This window comes from Ixodes scapularis, unplaced genomic scaffold (assembly GCF_016920785.2).
Source record: "Ixodes scapularis isolate PalLabHiFi unplaced genomic scaffold, ASM1692078v2 PGA_scaffold6__148_contigs__length_123643588, whole genome shotgun sequence".
NCBI classification, from domain to species: Eukaryota; Metazoa; Arthropoda; class Arachnida; order Ixodida; family Ixodidae; genus Ixodes; species Ixodes scapularis.
In genome coordinates this window covers 115,970,359-115,987,293 of record NW_024609881.1, presented here as the reverse complement: position 1 = coordinate 115,987,293, position 16,935 = coordinate 115,970,359, and the positions used below count along the sequence as shown (strand labels likewise).

Genomic DNA, 16,935 nt, shown 5'->3' with positions numbered 1-16,935 from the left:
GGCCAAGCCTGGCGGCGTATTGAGTGGCCGTCTCTCCATCTACTGGCTTCCCATCACGGAATTTATCGCGAAAGCCCTCAACGGTGAACCGGAACCTCTTGAGCAGCGAGGCTTTCACTTTGCCGTAATCGGCGGCATCTACGGGCGGCAATCGCCCATACACACTAAGGGCTTCCCCCGTGAGGCACGTGCTTAGGGCGGTGGCCCATTGGCTTTCTGGCCACTTTTGACTTAAGGCAATTCCCTCAAACCTTCTTATATAAGCGTCGAGGTCATCCTTCCTTTCGTCGAAGGCGAGTAGGAGCTTGTTCGGATTCAATTTCAAAACGCTGTGACCCTCGCCGTCAGTTCCTGCTCCGGATGAGCGGTTCCCCTCCTTCTTGTTCTCAAGCTCTAGCCTCAGCCTCAATATCTCGAGCTCCCTCTCGGCGGCTGCTTTCGCCGCCTCTTGTTCCCGCTCGGTAGCCTCCCTAGTAGCTTCTCGCTCTAGGGCTCTCTCCTCTCTTTGCTTGGCGGTCTCTTCCTCTATCCACCTTTTTAGTTCTGCTCCCGAGAGGTCTAGTTTGGATCCCAGTGCCACGAGTTTTTCAATTTCCATGTCTGGCCTACCCAAGCTCGCCGCTGGGCGAACTGCGGAACCACACTTCCCTCAAACCACGCGGTTTCTACTCGCAGCCCTCCAAAGGCAAGTCTCCACCATAGTCAGCCAAGTCCTGTCGCGGACGCCAGTTTTGTCACAGGTTTGCTGATATTCTCTGTTTAAACACAAAGGACTGCCGACCAGGCGATAGGTCCACGCCTCGGTGGAGTCTTGCCAATGAAGGGGAGACCACAGTTTTGCAACGAAACGAATTTAATACTACAAACAAAACAAAAGAAAACACAATAAAGGTAAACAAGTGCCGAGCTGCGAAAACAACAGGACTCGAACGCACTTCACCCGGCCGGTGCACGGGCGGCGAAGATAAATCACTCAACGCACAACGAATTAGGCAAAACCCAAAGTCTACCGCTCAATACAATGCAGTAACCATCTCTTACGCGGGAGCTTCCCCGAACATGGAAAAAAAAATAACTTGGGAGCTTAAATGTTATCAAATAATACAATCGGACACCCGTGAGAATAAAAACCAAGTACAGAAATACCGCTTCCTTAATTACTATCAAGAGGAAAGTGCGAGTGGAGGGGAAATCTCGTCTCACAGTGTCCGGGAGTGACGGTCTTGCGAGGCGCTGTCCGAAGGGGGAAGGAATGGTCCCGGTGGTACCACGGTGGGTTGGGCGGCGTGAAGCGGCCACACAATCACACACTTCGTCGTCGAAGTCTTCCCCAGTCCGGACCTGGCCCGCTACCGTTGAGCTCCACGGACTCGGCGCTTCGATTCCCCGCCTTTGCTTCCGAGTTTCCCGCTCACACTGCTCGCCTTTGCCCCAAAGAGTCCCCCTGGACGGGCCCCCGCATTCCAGCACGCAGGCGTGGAAAACAAAACAAAAAGAAACCCCAGGACGCTGGCCCGCTCGTCCCTTCATCCTCCCCCAAAGGGAGCATCGCTTCGTTTTCGGGGGAGCTGGGTCCCAGACCTCACTCCCCGCGAATTTCTTGGAAGGACGCGTCTGGCCCGGGAGAATGGATAACGTAACACAGTCGGATTTTGTGACATGAATAACGTAACATAGCCGGATTTTGTGACAATTCTTCGCCCCCTTTTGTTCTTAATCTTCATCAACGATCTAGCGGCCTGTCTAGATAGTGCTGAGTTACTGATGTTTGCTGATGACATCAAGCTTTTTATGAGTGTAAACTCCCTTTCTGACTGTCATGTTCTGCAACATGATGTCTTACGTGTTGTCCAGTGGTGTTCAGCGTATAGCTTATCACTGAATCGCCTGAAAACAAATGTTCTGACTTTCTGCAGGCGTCGCCGTGTACTGCACTACGATTACATTATATACGGAGTGATAATCAAGCGTGCATCTGTTGTAAAATACCTTGGCGTGTATCTCGATGTTGCATTCGAATTTACTGCTCACGTGTCGTTTATAGGGTATTATAGGCCGCATTTCTCAGCTATTCAGGAACCCGGCCTCCATTATTCGTGTATTTGTGCCCCAGTTAGGTCTAAGCTTGAGTTCGGTTCTGTGGCCTGAAATTGGTTATCAAGAACACAAACAGTGATCAGCGAAAATGTGCAACACAAACTAATACGTATTGTTTATGATCGCTACTTCTAGATCGTTTCTATTTTGACAACACTTTTCCGCTTAATGAGATTTCGTTGATACCATTGACCAATAGAAGTGCAGAGCGCGACTTAGTTTTTCTGTACACAATTGTAACTAGCGTATTTGAGAGTGTTTCGCTTTTACGTGATGCAAACATTCATGTCCCTCCTCGTTCCACTAGGGCCCGCAGTACTTTTAGCATTCCCACCATCTGCAAATCATCTCCTCTGTCACGGATACAATCTCTGTTTACTAATATTAAAAATGCCGAACTTGATATACCCACTGGCCATAAGATGTTCAGGAACCCAGCTAAAGTCCTTGTTGCCGAACTTTAAATATTGTGTGGTGGTTGCTTTGTGTTGGAAACCTGGAATTGTATTTTTCTTTTTTCTGTTCATGTTTATACATTTATGCACCAAAGAGGAGACCCGTATTGTTGTTTTTGGGCACATAAAGTAAAATAAAATGAATAAATAAGATAGACACCACGCGAGTTCGCTTTTCACGTTGCATGTCTGGTTAATACCACCAGCAGATAGCGTCGGCTGCTTCCAGACTTGGGGGTGCCGAAATTCTGAGTGCATACTGAATATTTCAAATAACTCTGGCATGCAGAAACGTCACAAGAAGATGCGTGAAGGACTTCGAGTTCAACGGCTTTCGTATTCCAAAAGACACGAACATTGTAGTTCCCGTACGCGTGATGCACCACGATCCAAGATACTGGGTGGAACCTGAGAAATTCAACCCTGACAGGTAAAATGTCCACGAGCATTCTTTAAGGCTTCTGTCTTTGAATAAACCTGTTTACTCTGGGCCACGAAATGCTGCAGCGTCAACGAGCCGTGACCGTTTAATGCTGGCGTGAAGCGGCGTCCTAGCGTCGCATCTGGCACGATTCATGGACGCAAAGTAGCTTCTGCCAGCGTTTCTCGGCGTCTGTCTACGGACCACAGTGTTTGAAAGGGCGCTGCGCGACGCACAACGGAAACGCGACCTAAACATAATTGCTTTCTCGCCAGGGGCGCTGCTCATTACGTGATAGCTACAGGTCTATAGGAGTATGAGTCGTTTGATACGCAAAGTAGCTTCTGTCAGCGTCCCTCGGCGTCCGTCCACGGACCAGAGTGTTTGAAAGGGAGCTGCGCGACGCACAACGGAAAGGCGACCTAAACATAATTGCTTTCTTGCCAGGGGCGCTGCTCATTACGTGAAAGCTACAGGTCTATAGGAGTATGAGTCGTTTGATACGCAAAGTAGCTTCTGCAGCGTCCCTCGGCGTCCGTCCACGGACCAGAGCGTTTGGAAGGGCGCTGCGCGACGCACAACGGAAACGCGACCTAAACATAATTGCTTTCTCGCCAGGGGCGCTGCTCATTACGTGAAAACTACAGGTCTATAGGAGTATGAGTCGTTTGATACGCAAAGTAGCTTCTGCAGTGTCCCTCGGCGTCCGTCCACGGACCAGAGCGTTTGGAAGGGCGCTGCGCGACGCACAACGGAAACGCGACCTAAAAACAATTGCTTTCTCGCCAGGGGCGCTGCTCATTACGTGAAAGCTACAGGTCTATAGGAGTATGAGTCGTTTGATACGCAAAGTAGCTTCTGCAGTGTCCCTCGGCGTCCGTCCACGGACCAGAGCGTTTGGAAGGGCGCTGCGCGACGCACAACGGAAACGCGACCTAAAAACAATTGCTTTCTCGCCAGGGGCGCTGCTCATTACGTGAAAGCTACAGGTCTATAGGAGTATAAGTCGTTTGATACGCAAAGTAGCTTCTGCCAGCGTCCCTCGGCGTCTGTCCACGGACCAGAGCGTTTGGAAGGGCGCTGCGCGACGCACAACGGAAACGCGACCTAAAAACAATTGCTTTCTCGCCAGGGGCACTGCTCATTACGTGAAAGCTACAGGTCTATAGGAGTATGAGTCGTTTGATACGCAAAGTAGCTTCTGCGGCGTCCCTCGGCGTCCGTCCACGGTCCAGAGCGTTTGGAAGGACACTGCGCGACGCACAACGGAAACGCGACCTAAACATAATTGCTTTCTCGCCAGGGGCGCTGCTCATTACATGAAAGCTAGAGGTCTATAGGAGTATGAGTCGTTTGATACGCAAAGTAGCTTCTGTCAGCGTCCCTCGGCGTCCGTCCACGGACCAGAGCGTTTGGAAGGGCGCTGCGCGACGCACAACGGAAACGCGACCTAAACATAATTGCTTTCTCGCCAGGGGCGCTGCTCATTACGTGAAAGCTACAGGTCTATAGGAGTATGAGTCGTTTGATACGCAAAGTAGCTTCTGCCAGCGTCCCTCGGCGTCCGTCTACGGACCAGAGTGTTTGAAAGGGCGCTGCGCGACGCACAACGGAAACGCGACCTAAACATACTTGCTTTCTCGCCAGGGGCGCTGCTCATTACGTGGAAGCTACAGGTCTAGAGGAGTATGAGTCGTTTGATACGCAAAGTAGCTTCTGCAGCGTCCCTCGGCGTCCGTCCACGGACCAGAGCGTTTGGAAGGGCGCTGCGCGACGCACAACGGAAACGCGACCTAAAAACAATTGCTTTCTCGCCAGGGGCGCTGCTCATTACGTGAAAGCTACATGTCTATAGGAGTATGAGTCGTTTGATACGCAAAGTAGCTTCTGCAGCGTCCCTCGGAGACCGTCCACGGACCAGAGCGTTTGGAAGGGCGCTGCGCGACGCACAACGGAAACGCGACCTAAACATAATTGCTTTCTCGCCAGGGGCGCTGCTCATTACGTGAAAGCTACAGGTCTATAGGAGTATGAGTCGTTTGATACGCAAAGTAGCTTCTGCCAGCGTCCCTCGGCGTCTGTCCACGGACCAGACCGTTTGGAAGGACGCTGCGCGACGCACAACGGAAACGCGACCTAAACATAATTGCTTTCTCGCCAGGGGCGCTGCTCATTACGTGAAAGCTACAGGTCTATAGGAGTATGAGTCGTTTGATACGCAAAGTAGCTTCTGCCAGCGTCCCTCGGCGTCTGTCCACGGACCAGACCGTTTGGAAGGACGCTGCGCGACGCACAACGGAAACGCGACCTAAACATAATTGCTTTCTCGCCAGGGGCGCTGCTCATTACGTGAAAGCTACAGGTCTATAGGAGTATGAGTCGTTTGATACCCAAAGTAGCTTCTGCCAGCGTCCCTCGGCGTCCGTCCACGGACCACAGCGTTTGGAAGGGCGCTGCGCGACGCACAACGGAAACGCGACCTAAAAACAATTGCTTTCTCGCCAGGGGCGCTGCTCATTACGTGAAAGCTACATGTCTATAGGAGTATGAGTCGTTTGATACGCAAAGTAGCTTCTGCAGCGTCCCTCGGAGACCGTCCACGGACCAGAGCGTTTGGAAGGGCGCTGCGCGACGCACAACGGAAACGCGACCTAAATACAATTGCTTTCTCGCCAGGGGCGCTGCTCATTACGTGAAAGCTACAGGTCTATAGGAGTATGAGTCGTTTGATACGCAAAGTAGCTTCTGCCAGCGTCCCTCGGCGTCTGTCCACGAACCAGAGCGTTTGGAAGGACGCTGCGCGACGCACAACGGAAACGCGACCTAAACATAATTGCTTTCTCGCCAGGGGCGCTGCTCATTACGTGAAAGCTACAGGTCTATAGGAGTATGAGTCGTTTGATACGCAAAGTAGCTTCTGCCAGCGTCCCTCGGCGTCCGTCCACGGACCAGAGCGTTTGGAAGGGCGCTGCGCGACGCACAACGGAAACGCGACCTAAAAGCAATTGCTTTCTCGCCAGGGGCGTTGCTCATTACGTGAAAGCTACAGGTCTATAGGAGTATGAGTCGTTTGATACGAAAAGTAGCTTCTGCAGCGTCCCTCGGCGTCCGTCCACGGACCAGAGCGTTTGGAAGGGCGCTGCGCGACGCACAACGGAAACGCGACCTAAACATAATTGCTTTCTCGCCGGGGGCGCTGCTCATTACGTGAAAACTACAGGTCTATAGGAGTATGAGTCGTTTGATACGCAAAGTAGCTTCTGCAGCGTCCCTCGGCGTCCGTTAGCGGACCAGAGCGTTTGGAAGGGCGCTGCGCGACGCACAACGGAAACGCGACCTAAAAACAATTGCTTTCTCGCCAGGGGCGCTGCTCATTACGTGAAAGCTACAGGTCTATAGCAGTATGAGTCGCTTGATACGCAAAGTAGCTTCTGCCAGCGTCCCTCGGCGTCTGTCCACGGACCAGAGCGTTTGGAAGGGCGCTGCGCGACGCACAACGAAAACGCGACCTAAAAACAATTGCTTTCTCGCCAGGGGCGCTGCTCATTACGTGAAAGCTACAGGTCTATAGGAGTATGAGTCGTTTGATACGCAAAGTAGCTTCTGCAGCGTCCCTCGGAGTCCGTCCACGGACCAGAGCGTTTGGAAGGGCGCTGCGCGACGCACAACGGAAACGCGACCTAAACATAATTGCTTTCTCGCCAGGGGCGCTGCTCATTACGTGAAAACTACAGGTCTATAGGAATATGAGTCGTTTGATACGCAAAGTAGCTTCTGCAGCGTCCCTCGGCGACCGTCCACGGACCAGAGCGTTTGGAAGGGCGCTGCGCGACGCACAACGGAAACGCGACCTAAAAACAATTGCTTTCTCGCCAGGGGCGCTGCTCATTACGTGAAAGCTACAGGTCTATAGGAGTATGAGTCGTTTGATACGCAAAGTAGCTTCTGCAGCGTCCCTCGGCGTCTGTCCACGGACCAGAGCGTTTGGAAGGGCGCTGCGCGACGCACAACGGAAACGCGACCTAAAAACATTTGCTTTCTCGCCAGGGACGCTGCTCATTACGTGAAAGCTACAGGTCTATAGGAGTATGAGTCGTTTGATACGCAAAGTAGCTTCTGCAGCGTCCCTCGGCGTCCGTCCACGGACCAGAGCGTTTGGAAGGGCGCTGCGCGACGCACAACGGAAACGCGACCTAAAAACAATTGCTTTCTCGCCAGGGGCTCTGCTCATTACGTGAAAGCTACAGGCCTATAGGAGTATGAGTCGTTTGATATGCAAAGTAGCTTCTGCAGCGTCCCTCGGCGTCCGTCCACGGACCAGAGCGTTTGGAAGGGCGCTGCGCGACGCACAACGGAAGCGCGACCTAAAAACAACTGCTCTCTCGCCAGGGGCGCTGCTCATTACGTGAAAGCTACAGGTCTATAGGAGTATAAGTCGTTTGATACGCAAAGTAGCTTCTGCAGCGTCCCTCGGCGTCTGTCCACGGACCAGAGCGTTTGGAAGGGCGCTGCGCGACGCACAACGGAAACGCGACCTAAACATCATTGCTTTCTCGCCAGGGGCGCTGCTCATTACGTGAAAGCTACAGGTCTATAGGAGTATGAGTCGCTTGATATGCAAAGTAGCTTCTGCAGCGTCCCTCGGCGTCCGTCCACGGACCAGAGCGTTTGGAAGGGCGCTGCGCGACACACAACGGAAACGCGACCTAAAAACAATTGCTTTCTCGCCAGGGGTGCTGCTCATTACGTGAAAGCTACAGGTCTATAGGAGTATGAGTCGTTTGATACGCAAAGTAGCTTCTGCAGCGTCCCTCGGCGTCCGTCCACGAACCACAGCGTTTGGAAGGGCGCTGCGCGACGCACAACGGAAACGCGACCTAAACTTAATTGCTTTCTCGGCGGGGGCGCTGCTCATTACGTGAAAGCTACAGGTCTATAGAAGTATGAGTCGTTTGATACGCAAAGTAGCTTCTGCCAGCGTCCCTCGGCGTCTGTCCACGGACCAGAGCGTTTGGAAGGGCGCTGCGCGACGCACAACGGAAACGCGACCTAAAAGCAATTGCTTTCTCGCCAGGGGCGCTGCTCATTACGTGAAAGCTACAGGTCTATAGGAGTATGAGTCGTTTGATACGCAAAGTAGCTTCTGCCAGCGTCCCTCGGCGTCTGTCCACGGACCAGAGCGTTTGGAAGGGCGCTGCGCGACGCACAACGGAAACGCGACCTAAAAGCAATTGCTTTCTCGCCAGGGGCGCTGCTCATTACGTGAAAGCTACAGGTCTATAGGAGTATGAGTCGTTTGATACGCAAAGTAGCTTCTGCCAGCGTCCATCGGCGTCCGTCCACGGACCAGAGCGTTTGGAAGGGCGCTGCGCGACGCACAACGGAAACGCGACCTAAAAGCAATTGCTTTCTCGCCAGGGGCGCTGCTCGTTACGTGAAAGCTACAGGTCTATAGGAGTATGAGTCGTTTGATACGCAAAGTAGCTTCTGCAGCGTCCCTCGGCGTCCGTCCACGGACCAGAGCTTTTGGAAGGGCGCTGCGCGACGCACAACGGAAACGCGACCTAAACATAATTGCTTTCTCGCCGGGGGCGCTGCTCATTACGTGAAAACTACAGGTCTATAGGAGTATGAGTCGTTTGATACGCAAAGTAGCTTCTGCAGCGTCCCTCGGCGTCCGTCCACGGACCATAGCGTTTGGAAGGGCGCTGCGCGACGCACAACGGAAAGGCGACCTAAAAACAATTGCTTTCTCGCCAGGGGCGCTGCTCATTACGTGAAAGCTACAGGTCTATAGGAGTATGAGTCGTTTGATACGCAAAGTAGCTTCTGCCAGCGTCCCTCGGCGTCTGTCCACGGACCAGAGCGTTTGGAAGGGCGCTGCGCGACGCACAACGAAAGCGCGACCTAAAAACAATTGCTTTCTCGCCAGGGACGCTGCTCATTACGTGAAAGCTACAGGTCTATAGGAGTATGAGTCGTTTGATACGCAAAGTAGCTTCTGCAGCGTGCCTCGGCGTCCGTCCACGGACCAGAGCGTTTGGAAGGGCGCTGCGCGACGCACAATGGAAACGCGACCTAAACATAATTGCTTTCTCGCCAGGGGCGCTGCTCATTACGTAAAAACTACAGGTCTATAGGAGTATGAGTCGTTTGATACGCAAAGTAGCTTCTGCAGCGTCCCTCGGCGTCCGTCCACGGACCAGAGCGTTTGGAAGGGCGCTGCGCGACGCACAACGGAAACGCGACCTAAACATAATTGCTTTCTCGCCAGGGGCGCTGCTCATTACGTGAAAACTACAGGTCTATAGGAGTATGAGTCGTTTCATACGCAAAGTAGCTTCTGCCAGCGTCCCTCGGCGTCCGTCCACGGACCAGAGCGTTTGGAAGGGCGCTGCGCGACGCACAACGGAAACGCGACCTAAAAACAATTGCTTTTTCGCCAGGGGCGCTGCTCATTACGTGAAAGCTACAGGTCTATAGAAGTATGAGTCGTTTGATAAGCAAAGTAGCTTCTGCAGCGTCCCTCGGCGTCTGTCCACGGACCAGAGCGTTTGGAAGGGCGCTGCGCGACGCACAACAGAAACGCGACCTAAAAACAATTGCTTTCTCGCCAGGGGCGCTGCTCATTACGTGAAAGCAACAGGTCTATAGGAGTATGAGTCGTTTGATACGCAAAGTAGCTTCTGCAGCGTCCCTCGGCGTCCGTCCACGGACCAGAGCGTTTGGAAGGGCGCTGCGCGACGCACAACAGAAACGCGACCTAAAAACAATTGCTTTCTCGCCAGGGGCGCTGCCCATTACGTGAAAGCTACAGGTCTATAGGAGTATGAGTCGTTTGATATGCAAAGTAGCTTCTGCAGCGTCCCTCGGCGTCCGTCCACGGACCAGAGCCTTTGGAAGGGCGCTGCGCGACGCACAACGGAAGCGCGACCTAAAAACAATTGCTTTCTCGCCAGGGGCGCTGCTCATTACGTGAAAGCTACAGGTCTATAGGAGTATGAGTCGTTTGATACGCAAAGTAGCTTCTGCAGCGTCCCTCGGCGTCTGTCCACGGACCAGAGCGTTTGGAAGGGCGCTGCGCGACGCACAACGGAAACGCGACCTAAACATAATTGCTTTCTCGCCAGGGGCGCTGCTCATTACGTGAAAGCTACAGGTCTATAGGAGTATGAGTCGCTTGATATGCAAAGTAGCTTCTGCAGCGTCCCTCGGCGTCCGTCCACGGACCAGAGCGTTTGGAAGGGCGCTGCGCGACGCACAACGGAAACGCGACCTAAAAACAATTGCTTTCTCGCCAGGGGTGCTGCTCATTACGTGAAAGCTACAGGTCTATAGGAGTATGAGTCGTTTGATACGCAAAGTAGCTTCTGCAGCGTCCCTCGGCGTCCGTCCACGAACCAGAGCGTTTGGAAGGGCGCTGCGCGACGCACAACGGAAACGCGACCTAAACTTAATTGCTTTCTCGGCGGGGGCGCTGCTCATTACGTGAAAGCTACAGGTCTATAGGAGTATGAGTCGTTTGATACGCAAAGTAGCTTCTGCCAGCGTCCCTCGGCGTCTGTCCACGGACCAGAGCGTTTGGAAGGGCGCTGCGCGACGCACAACGGAAACGCGACCTAAAAACAATTGCTTTCTCGCCAGGGGCGCTGCTCATTACGTGAAAGCTACAGGTCTATAGGAGTATGAGTCGTTTGATACGCAAAGTAGCTTCTGCCAGCGTCCCTCGGCGTCTGTCCACGGACCAGAGCGTTTGGAAGGGCGCTGCGCGACGCACAACGGAAACGCGACCTAAAAATAATTGCTTTCTCGCCAGGGGCGCTGCTCATTACGTGAAAGCTACAGGTCTATAGGAGTATGAGTCATTTGATACGCAAAGTAGCTTCTGCCAGCGTCCCTCGGCGTCTCTCCACGGACCAGAGCGTTTGGAAGGGCGCTGCGTGACGCACAACGGAAACGCGACCTAAAAATAATTGCTTTCTCGCCAGGGGCGCTGCTCATTACGTGAAAGCTACAGGTCTATAGGAGTATGAGTCGTTTGATACGCAAAGTAGCTTCTGCCAGCGTCCCTCGGCGTCTCTCCACGGACCAGAGCGTTTGGAAGGGCGCTGCGCGACGCACAACGGAAACGCGACCTAAAAATAATTGCTTTCTCGCCAGGGGCGCTGCTCATTACGTGAAAGCTACAGGTCTATAGGAGTATGAGTCATTTGATACGCAAAGTAGCTTCTGCCAGCGTCCCTCGGCGTCTCTCCACGGACCAGAGCGTTTGGAAGGGCGCTGCGCGACGCACAACGGAAACGCGACCTAAAAATAATTGCTTTCTCGCCAGGGGCGCTGCTCATTACGTGAAAGCTACAGGTCTATAGGAGTATGAGTCATTTGATACGCAAAGTAGCTTCTGCCAGCGTCCCTCGGCGTCTCTCCACGGACCAGAGCGTTTGGAAGGGCGCTGCGCGACGCACAACGGAAACGCGACCTAAAAATAATTGCTTTCTCGCCAGGGGCGCTGCTCATTACGTGAAAGCTACAGGTCTATAGGAGTATGAGTCGTTTGATACGCAAAGTAGCTTCTGCCAGCGTCCCTCGGCGTCTCTCCACGGACCAGAGCGTTTGGAAGGGCGCTGCGCGACGCACAATGGAAACGCGACCTAAAAATAATTGCTTTCTCGCCAGGGGCGCTGCTCATTACGTGAAAGCTACAGGTCTATAGGAGTATGAGTCATTTGATACGCAAAGTAGCTTCTGCCAGCGTCCCTCGGCGTCTCTCCACGGACCAGAGCGTTTGGAAGGGCGCTGCGCGACGCACAACGGAAACGCGACCTAAAAATAATTGCTTTCTCGCCAGGGGCGCTGCTCATTACGTGAAAGCTACAGGTCTATAGGAGTATGAGTCGTTTGATACGCAAAGTAGCTTCTGCCAGCGTCCCTCGGCGTCTCTCCACGGACGGGAGCGTTTGGAAGGGCGCTGCGTGACGCACAACGGAAACGCGACCTAAAAAATGAAAGCCCTTTACAACTCCCTGTAACGCAGAATTAGGGCGCACCTCTTGAGAAGGAGGAGGGAAGGGCAGTGGGGGGGTGGGTCAAGTGACCTTGGGTGGCGGGGGGTCACGTGACCTTGGGGGGTCACGTGACAATGCTGATGACGTCATGAGTGATGATGACGATGACGACGATGCGGATGCCGGTGAGGTCACTAATGACGTCATCAATGTTGATGACGATGACAATACGGATGCCAGTGACGTCACGTCATCCGTGACGTCATCAGTGGCAATGACGTCAACGGGGGTCACGTGACCTCGGGGGGGGGGGGGGTCACGTGACCTTGGGAGGGGGTCACGTGACCTGGGTAACCTTCGTGACTCTCGTGAGGGTAACTCTCATAACCCTCGTGAGGGTAACTCTCATAACTCTCGTGACCCTCGTGAGGGTAACCCTTTTGAGGGTAACTAACCCTCGTAACCCTCGTGAGGGTTACGAGGGTTAGTAACCTTCGTAATCGTGAGGGTAACCCTCGTGAGAGCCGGGAACGGGCGCCTAAGAGCTGCGCTCTAAAATAACTGCTTTCTCGCCAGGGGCGCTTCTCATCACGTGAAAGCTAAAGGTCTATAGGAGTATGAGTCGTTTGATACCTGCAGTTAGAGTCAAGTCGCAGCTTACGAGACGCCCAACAAGAAACGTGCACACGAATAAAACTTACAGATGAAATGGGAACGAAGGTTCTAAAGACATCGAAACAGAAAGCTTGGCAGAGCCGGGATATAAACTTCCGGTCGTGTCGTATACGGTGAAGTATGCTAAACACTACACAAACCTCACCTTCTCTATTGGTGTGTGTTTTCTTTTTTTGATGAATATGTTGAGGCGTAGTTTCTCCAATTGGGAGGCACCATGGATGCACATTCCGCAGCGCGGAACATCATGCACGAGAGAACATGGATCACTGTCCCAATAATCAGGATCCTCCCCCACCGAATACACTCCGTTTCACTCCAAGTTCGAGCGCGTCCACTATTCGATCGAGACAATCATGCAGCGGCAACAGTGCATAGTCCCGGTGTTCGCTACTTTCGTGCGTTTGCTATCGCCGGCTAAACCAATCCCGCATAAATAAACAAAAAAATAAACAAAAAACGCGAGATCCAGAAACGTTTGTCTCGCGCGATTGGTTTAGCTGCTCATAGACGCGCGTAGAACAGGAGCGCCGCGATTATGTCCTTTTGGCGTTACTGGATCGGCTCCATCAGATTGCCGCGTCGGGTGCTCTCGGACTCGGACTGAAACGTGATGCCTCAGTCCCTGATGCCCTGATGCCTCAGTCAGTGCAACTGACTGAGGCATCAGGGTCTTTGTGCCAGAGCTGTGTACGGAACCCCACGGAAACGGTTACAAAATGTGCAGATCGTACTTCAGCGGGCAATCTGTACAAAAGAACGCATTTTATTTATTTATTGATCCTTTAGGAGGGAGGATGGCACAAGGCCGCTGTGGGGTTGCACTGATGTCAAAACGCCAAGCTCTCCTTAGCTCTTACGGAGGGATATAGTGGGTAGATCTCGAAGCTACCTTCCTTGAGATCTACCCACCATACTTCCGATCGGAGCCAATCAGAACTCGGTGTTCTGACGTCACCTCAACCCTTGTTCAAGAAGCAGACGGTCTTACGCTCTGGGCTGAAAAGTAATAGCAAAACTCTAAACACAATTAACCCGACGGGAATCGTATACCAGAGCCCATGACTATGAGCCCAACACTCTATACCACAGGAGCAACGGCCAATAGGAAACCGACCCGTCTACTCGCTGTTCGAACGCGAAGGCTGACCGCCGAAGGTCGGCGTTGGCCTTCGTACAAGAATTCGAGACAAAGGAAGTTAATGTTGCTCTTACCCGCTAATAATTCCAGTAACGTCGCCCCGCGTGTTCTCGTCTCCTTTCCCTCTTTCATCGTCAGATTCAGTCCGGAAAACAAGTCGACGATCGAGCCAATGGCGTTCATCCCTTTCGGCATCGGAACTCGCAACTGCCCCGCATCCCGGCTCGCGGAATTGGAGCTCTCGCTTATCATTGCCAAGACTGTGGCCAAGTTCAAGCTGCATCTCTGCGACGAACCAGAAAAGGCGAGTCGGTTTTAATTCCTGGGGGTATTTTAAAGCAAAGTACTACTATACTTGTTAACGGAATCACTTAAAATCAGTGACAGCAAAAAGAAGAAAATAGCACAGAGTGTGGGTCATTATGTTTAAGCACCTTGCTTCATGATTGCTTCTTCGACCTTGGCATCGGTTAATGACGGTATTTCATTGGTTGCGGAGGAATAACAAGATGCCCAGAACTCACTACGTCCTGCGTTTTCGTCGGTGACTATAGTCACTAAAATTCGTCTGTGCGTCCCTGCATTCCCGCCAAATATAGCGTGTAAATTGCCGTCACGTCACCCAACGCCTGTCGCATTCCTCTGTTGAAATCAACTTATGGGTAAGACAGATAACAGTATCGAATTTGATGTTGACGAAGTATTTTTACTGAAATGATTGCTACTCAGGCCATCATGCGATATCTTTTTTTCATTAATATTAGGCTTAGGTGGACGTCGGCTCATAGAAAAAGTTTGCTTTTTTTTTTCGTGTGTGTCGATTTAGTTCACGTCATGCTCTTAAACTTTATGCATTCTTTTTCCACCACTGCAGCGACCCATTCTCGCGATGTTTCAGCGTTCTGCGATGCATATAGTTTATTTGTACGCGCCGATAAACCGGGTTTCGGTTTCTCGATCGGACCCGGAAATTTCAAAACTACCGTGCGGCGCACTCCCAGTATTCCGCTTTGCTAATGAGAAAAACGGGAAATGTCTCCTCATAATGTTGATGAGTCTAACTACAATAAATGAGAGCTAAGAGGGACACTGACAGGGTATTTATGCTCGGCGAGCTTTTATTTGAACATGACTAGAGACCAACTATCCAGATTACAATTTTCAGCTCGAACTTCGCTTTCTTTCCGCCCGAGAACAGTCGGTTGAGAATTGACCGGCTTCAGTTGCGCTCACTCTCTTTTCCACGGTCACGTGGCGTTCAAACGATGTGTACCAATTTGTATACTCAAAGTCGTGGGTCATCAAAGGCACAGATTTTTTATTAAAAATAGAAAAGAATATGAACTTAATTTTCGTGGCCTCCAAGAAGCTGAAAATACGTTGACCGAAAACAAAATGTTGCACAGATTACAGCAAGTACCTGTACACGCCATTCTCAACATGGCGACGTACCGCAGGCTGGACTTCGCCATGGCGGTGAACGTCGGACCAGCATTGCGACGGACGTAGGGACGATGCTTCGGAACTGTCGTTCATTGTACCGGCCAATCGGTTCATCAAGCGCAGAACATCGAGCGGAAGGGATAGAAGTGCGAAACATGCGTTCGACAAACGGTACACGCAAGTTCATCGTCGTCGTCGTCGTCTGCTTCACCCGCCGAAAAGGCGGAGAAACAAAACACGGTCAGGTGTGGCCACGTGACTTCCGGCCATGAGCTTCCGTGCTCGTGTTTCGGTTTCGAGCAGTTGAGTTTTTTTGGCTTTATTACAAATATACGTGAGTCTCCAGCAAAATATTGTTGGCTAGTCTCCCTACACCATATTATATCGTCTGGCGAAAAATGACAAAAACCGTTTCTTTTTTAGGGGGTTTCAGTGTCTCTTTAAGAAACTCAAGGCATTATGTTCACACTCGCTTTTTGACTTGTTCTTGGCGTTTTTTTTTTCTTTTTCGACTGCTGCAGCCATATTATTGGCTCCAGAGTGATAATTAAATGCTCAAAATTCGCCACGCCCAGAATTTTTTAGTTTCAAGGGCAAACTGAATATATGCCGCCCTTAATTTCATCGTATTCATTGGTTTCCTTGCAGAGGACTCTCAACTACATTGCACCAGTCATTCTGGCTTACTGCGAAGAGGGAGTTTGGGTGAGGTTGGAAAGAATATGAAGCCATCGGCATCGGGATTGAGCTGAAGGGAAGAATTCGCACCTCCCAAGAAGAGCCAAGCAACTTGTCGTCGAATGTCCGAGTGTCTGGACTCGGTCGCTCGATGAAGACGTCAACTTCAGAATACCGATCCTTTTGTGTCTCTTCAGCAATCCAACGAAGTTCAGCTGTATCTTTTATATATTAACTTTTAAAACCCCGGCACGTATTTTTTATACCGATCATGATGTCATACACAGAAATCAAAATTATTACTCAGATAGGCAATGGGAAAACCCCAAATAAATTGTCCGAGCCGTACGCATAAAACAATCCTCGAAGCATTCGACGCGATGCTCGCATTAATTTTGTTTCTCAGGAGTTACTTGTGAAATGAACCAGGCTTGAGAAAAAATGTCCACCAAGCTATTCGCGTGAATGCTAAAAAGAAACAGCTTGGACACGATTTCCTTATGTTTTGCGAGGCAACTTAAACAAAGTAACGAAGTGTAGAGAAAAAAAAAAAAAAGCTAAACGAAATCGAAGACATTCTCTGCCCAACTATGGGGATGCCAAACAATGCCAATTCGAATTGCTCCTTGTTCCTGTCTAACCCCATTTGTGGTCCCAAGTTCCGTGTGCTTCTTGGGCCTGTGAGGAAACTGCCGTAGGGGGGGGGGGGCTTATTTTAGGGTTGTGCCGGGGGCCGCATGAAAGTGCCCAGCGGGCTGCATGCGGCCCGCGGGCCTTAGGTTGCCGACCCCTGGCCTAAATAATAAAGATCGTTCATTAAATATAGCACTTCGAGGAATTAAAAAAAAAAATGAAAGAATGCACTTCACTCGAACATTCGTAAACGTGTTAGTTGTTGTAATGTGCTCACGTTACTTCAAGGAAGGTCTAATTTATCGTTTAACAAGGGTGCCTTTGAACGATTATTAAGAAAAAGATCGGCGTGGAGTAGCACGGCAAATGTGTATGCATTCCGTCTTA

At 51.5% G+C, this 16,935-nt stretch overlaps 1 protein-coding gene across 1 annotated transcript in view; it reads left to right on the top strand.

The window, feature by feature from the left end:
- LOC121838308 (cytochrome P450 3A16-like) overlaps positions 1–15,970 on the top strand; it is a 41,344-nt gene extending 25,374 nt beyond the window's left edge. Inside the window, exons 4-6 of the mRNA XM_042294489.1 lie at positions 2,842–2,982; positions 13,933–14,098; positions 15,886–15,970. Of these exons, the coding sequence (XP_042150423.1) occupies positions 2,842–2,982; positions 13,933–14,098; positions 15,886–15,963 (385 nt within the window). The 3' untranslated portion in view covers positions 15,964–15,970. The remainder of the gene's footprint in view (positions 1–2,841; positions 2,983–13,932; positions 14,099–15,885) is intronic.
- The last annotated feature ends 965 nt before the right edge of the window (positions 15,971–16,935 follow it).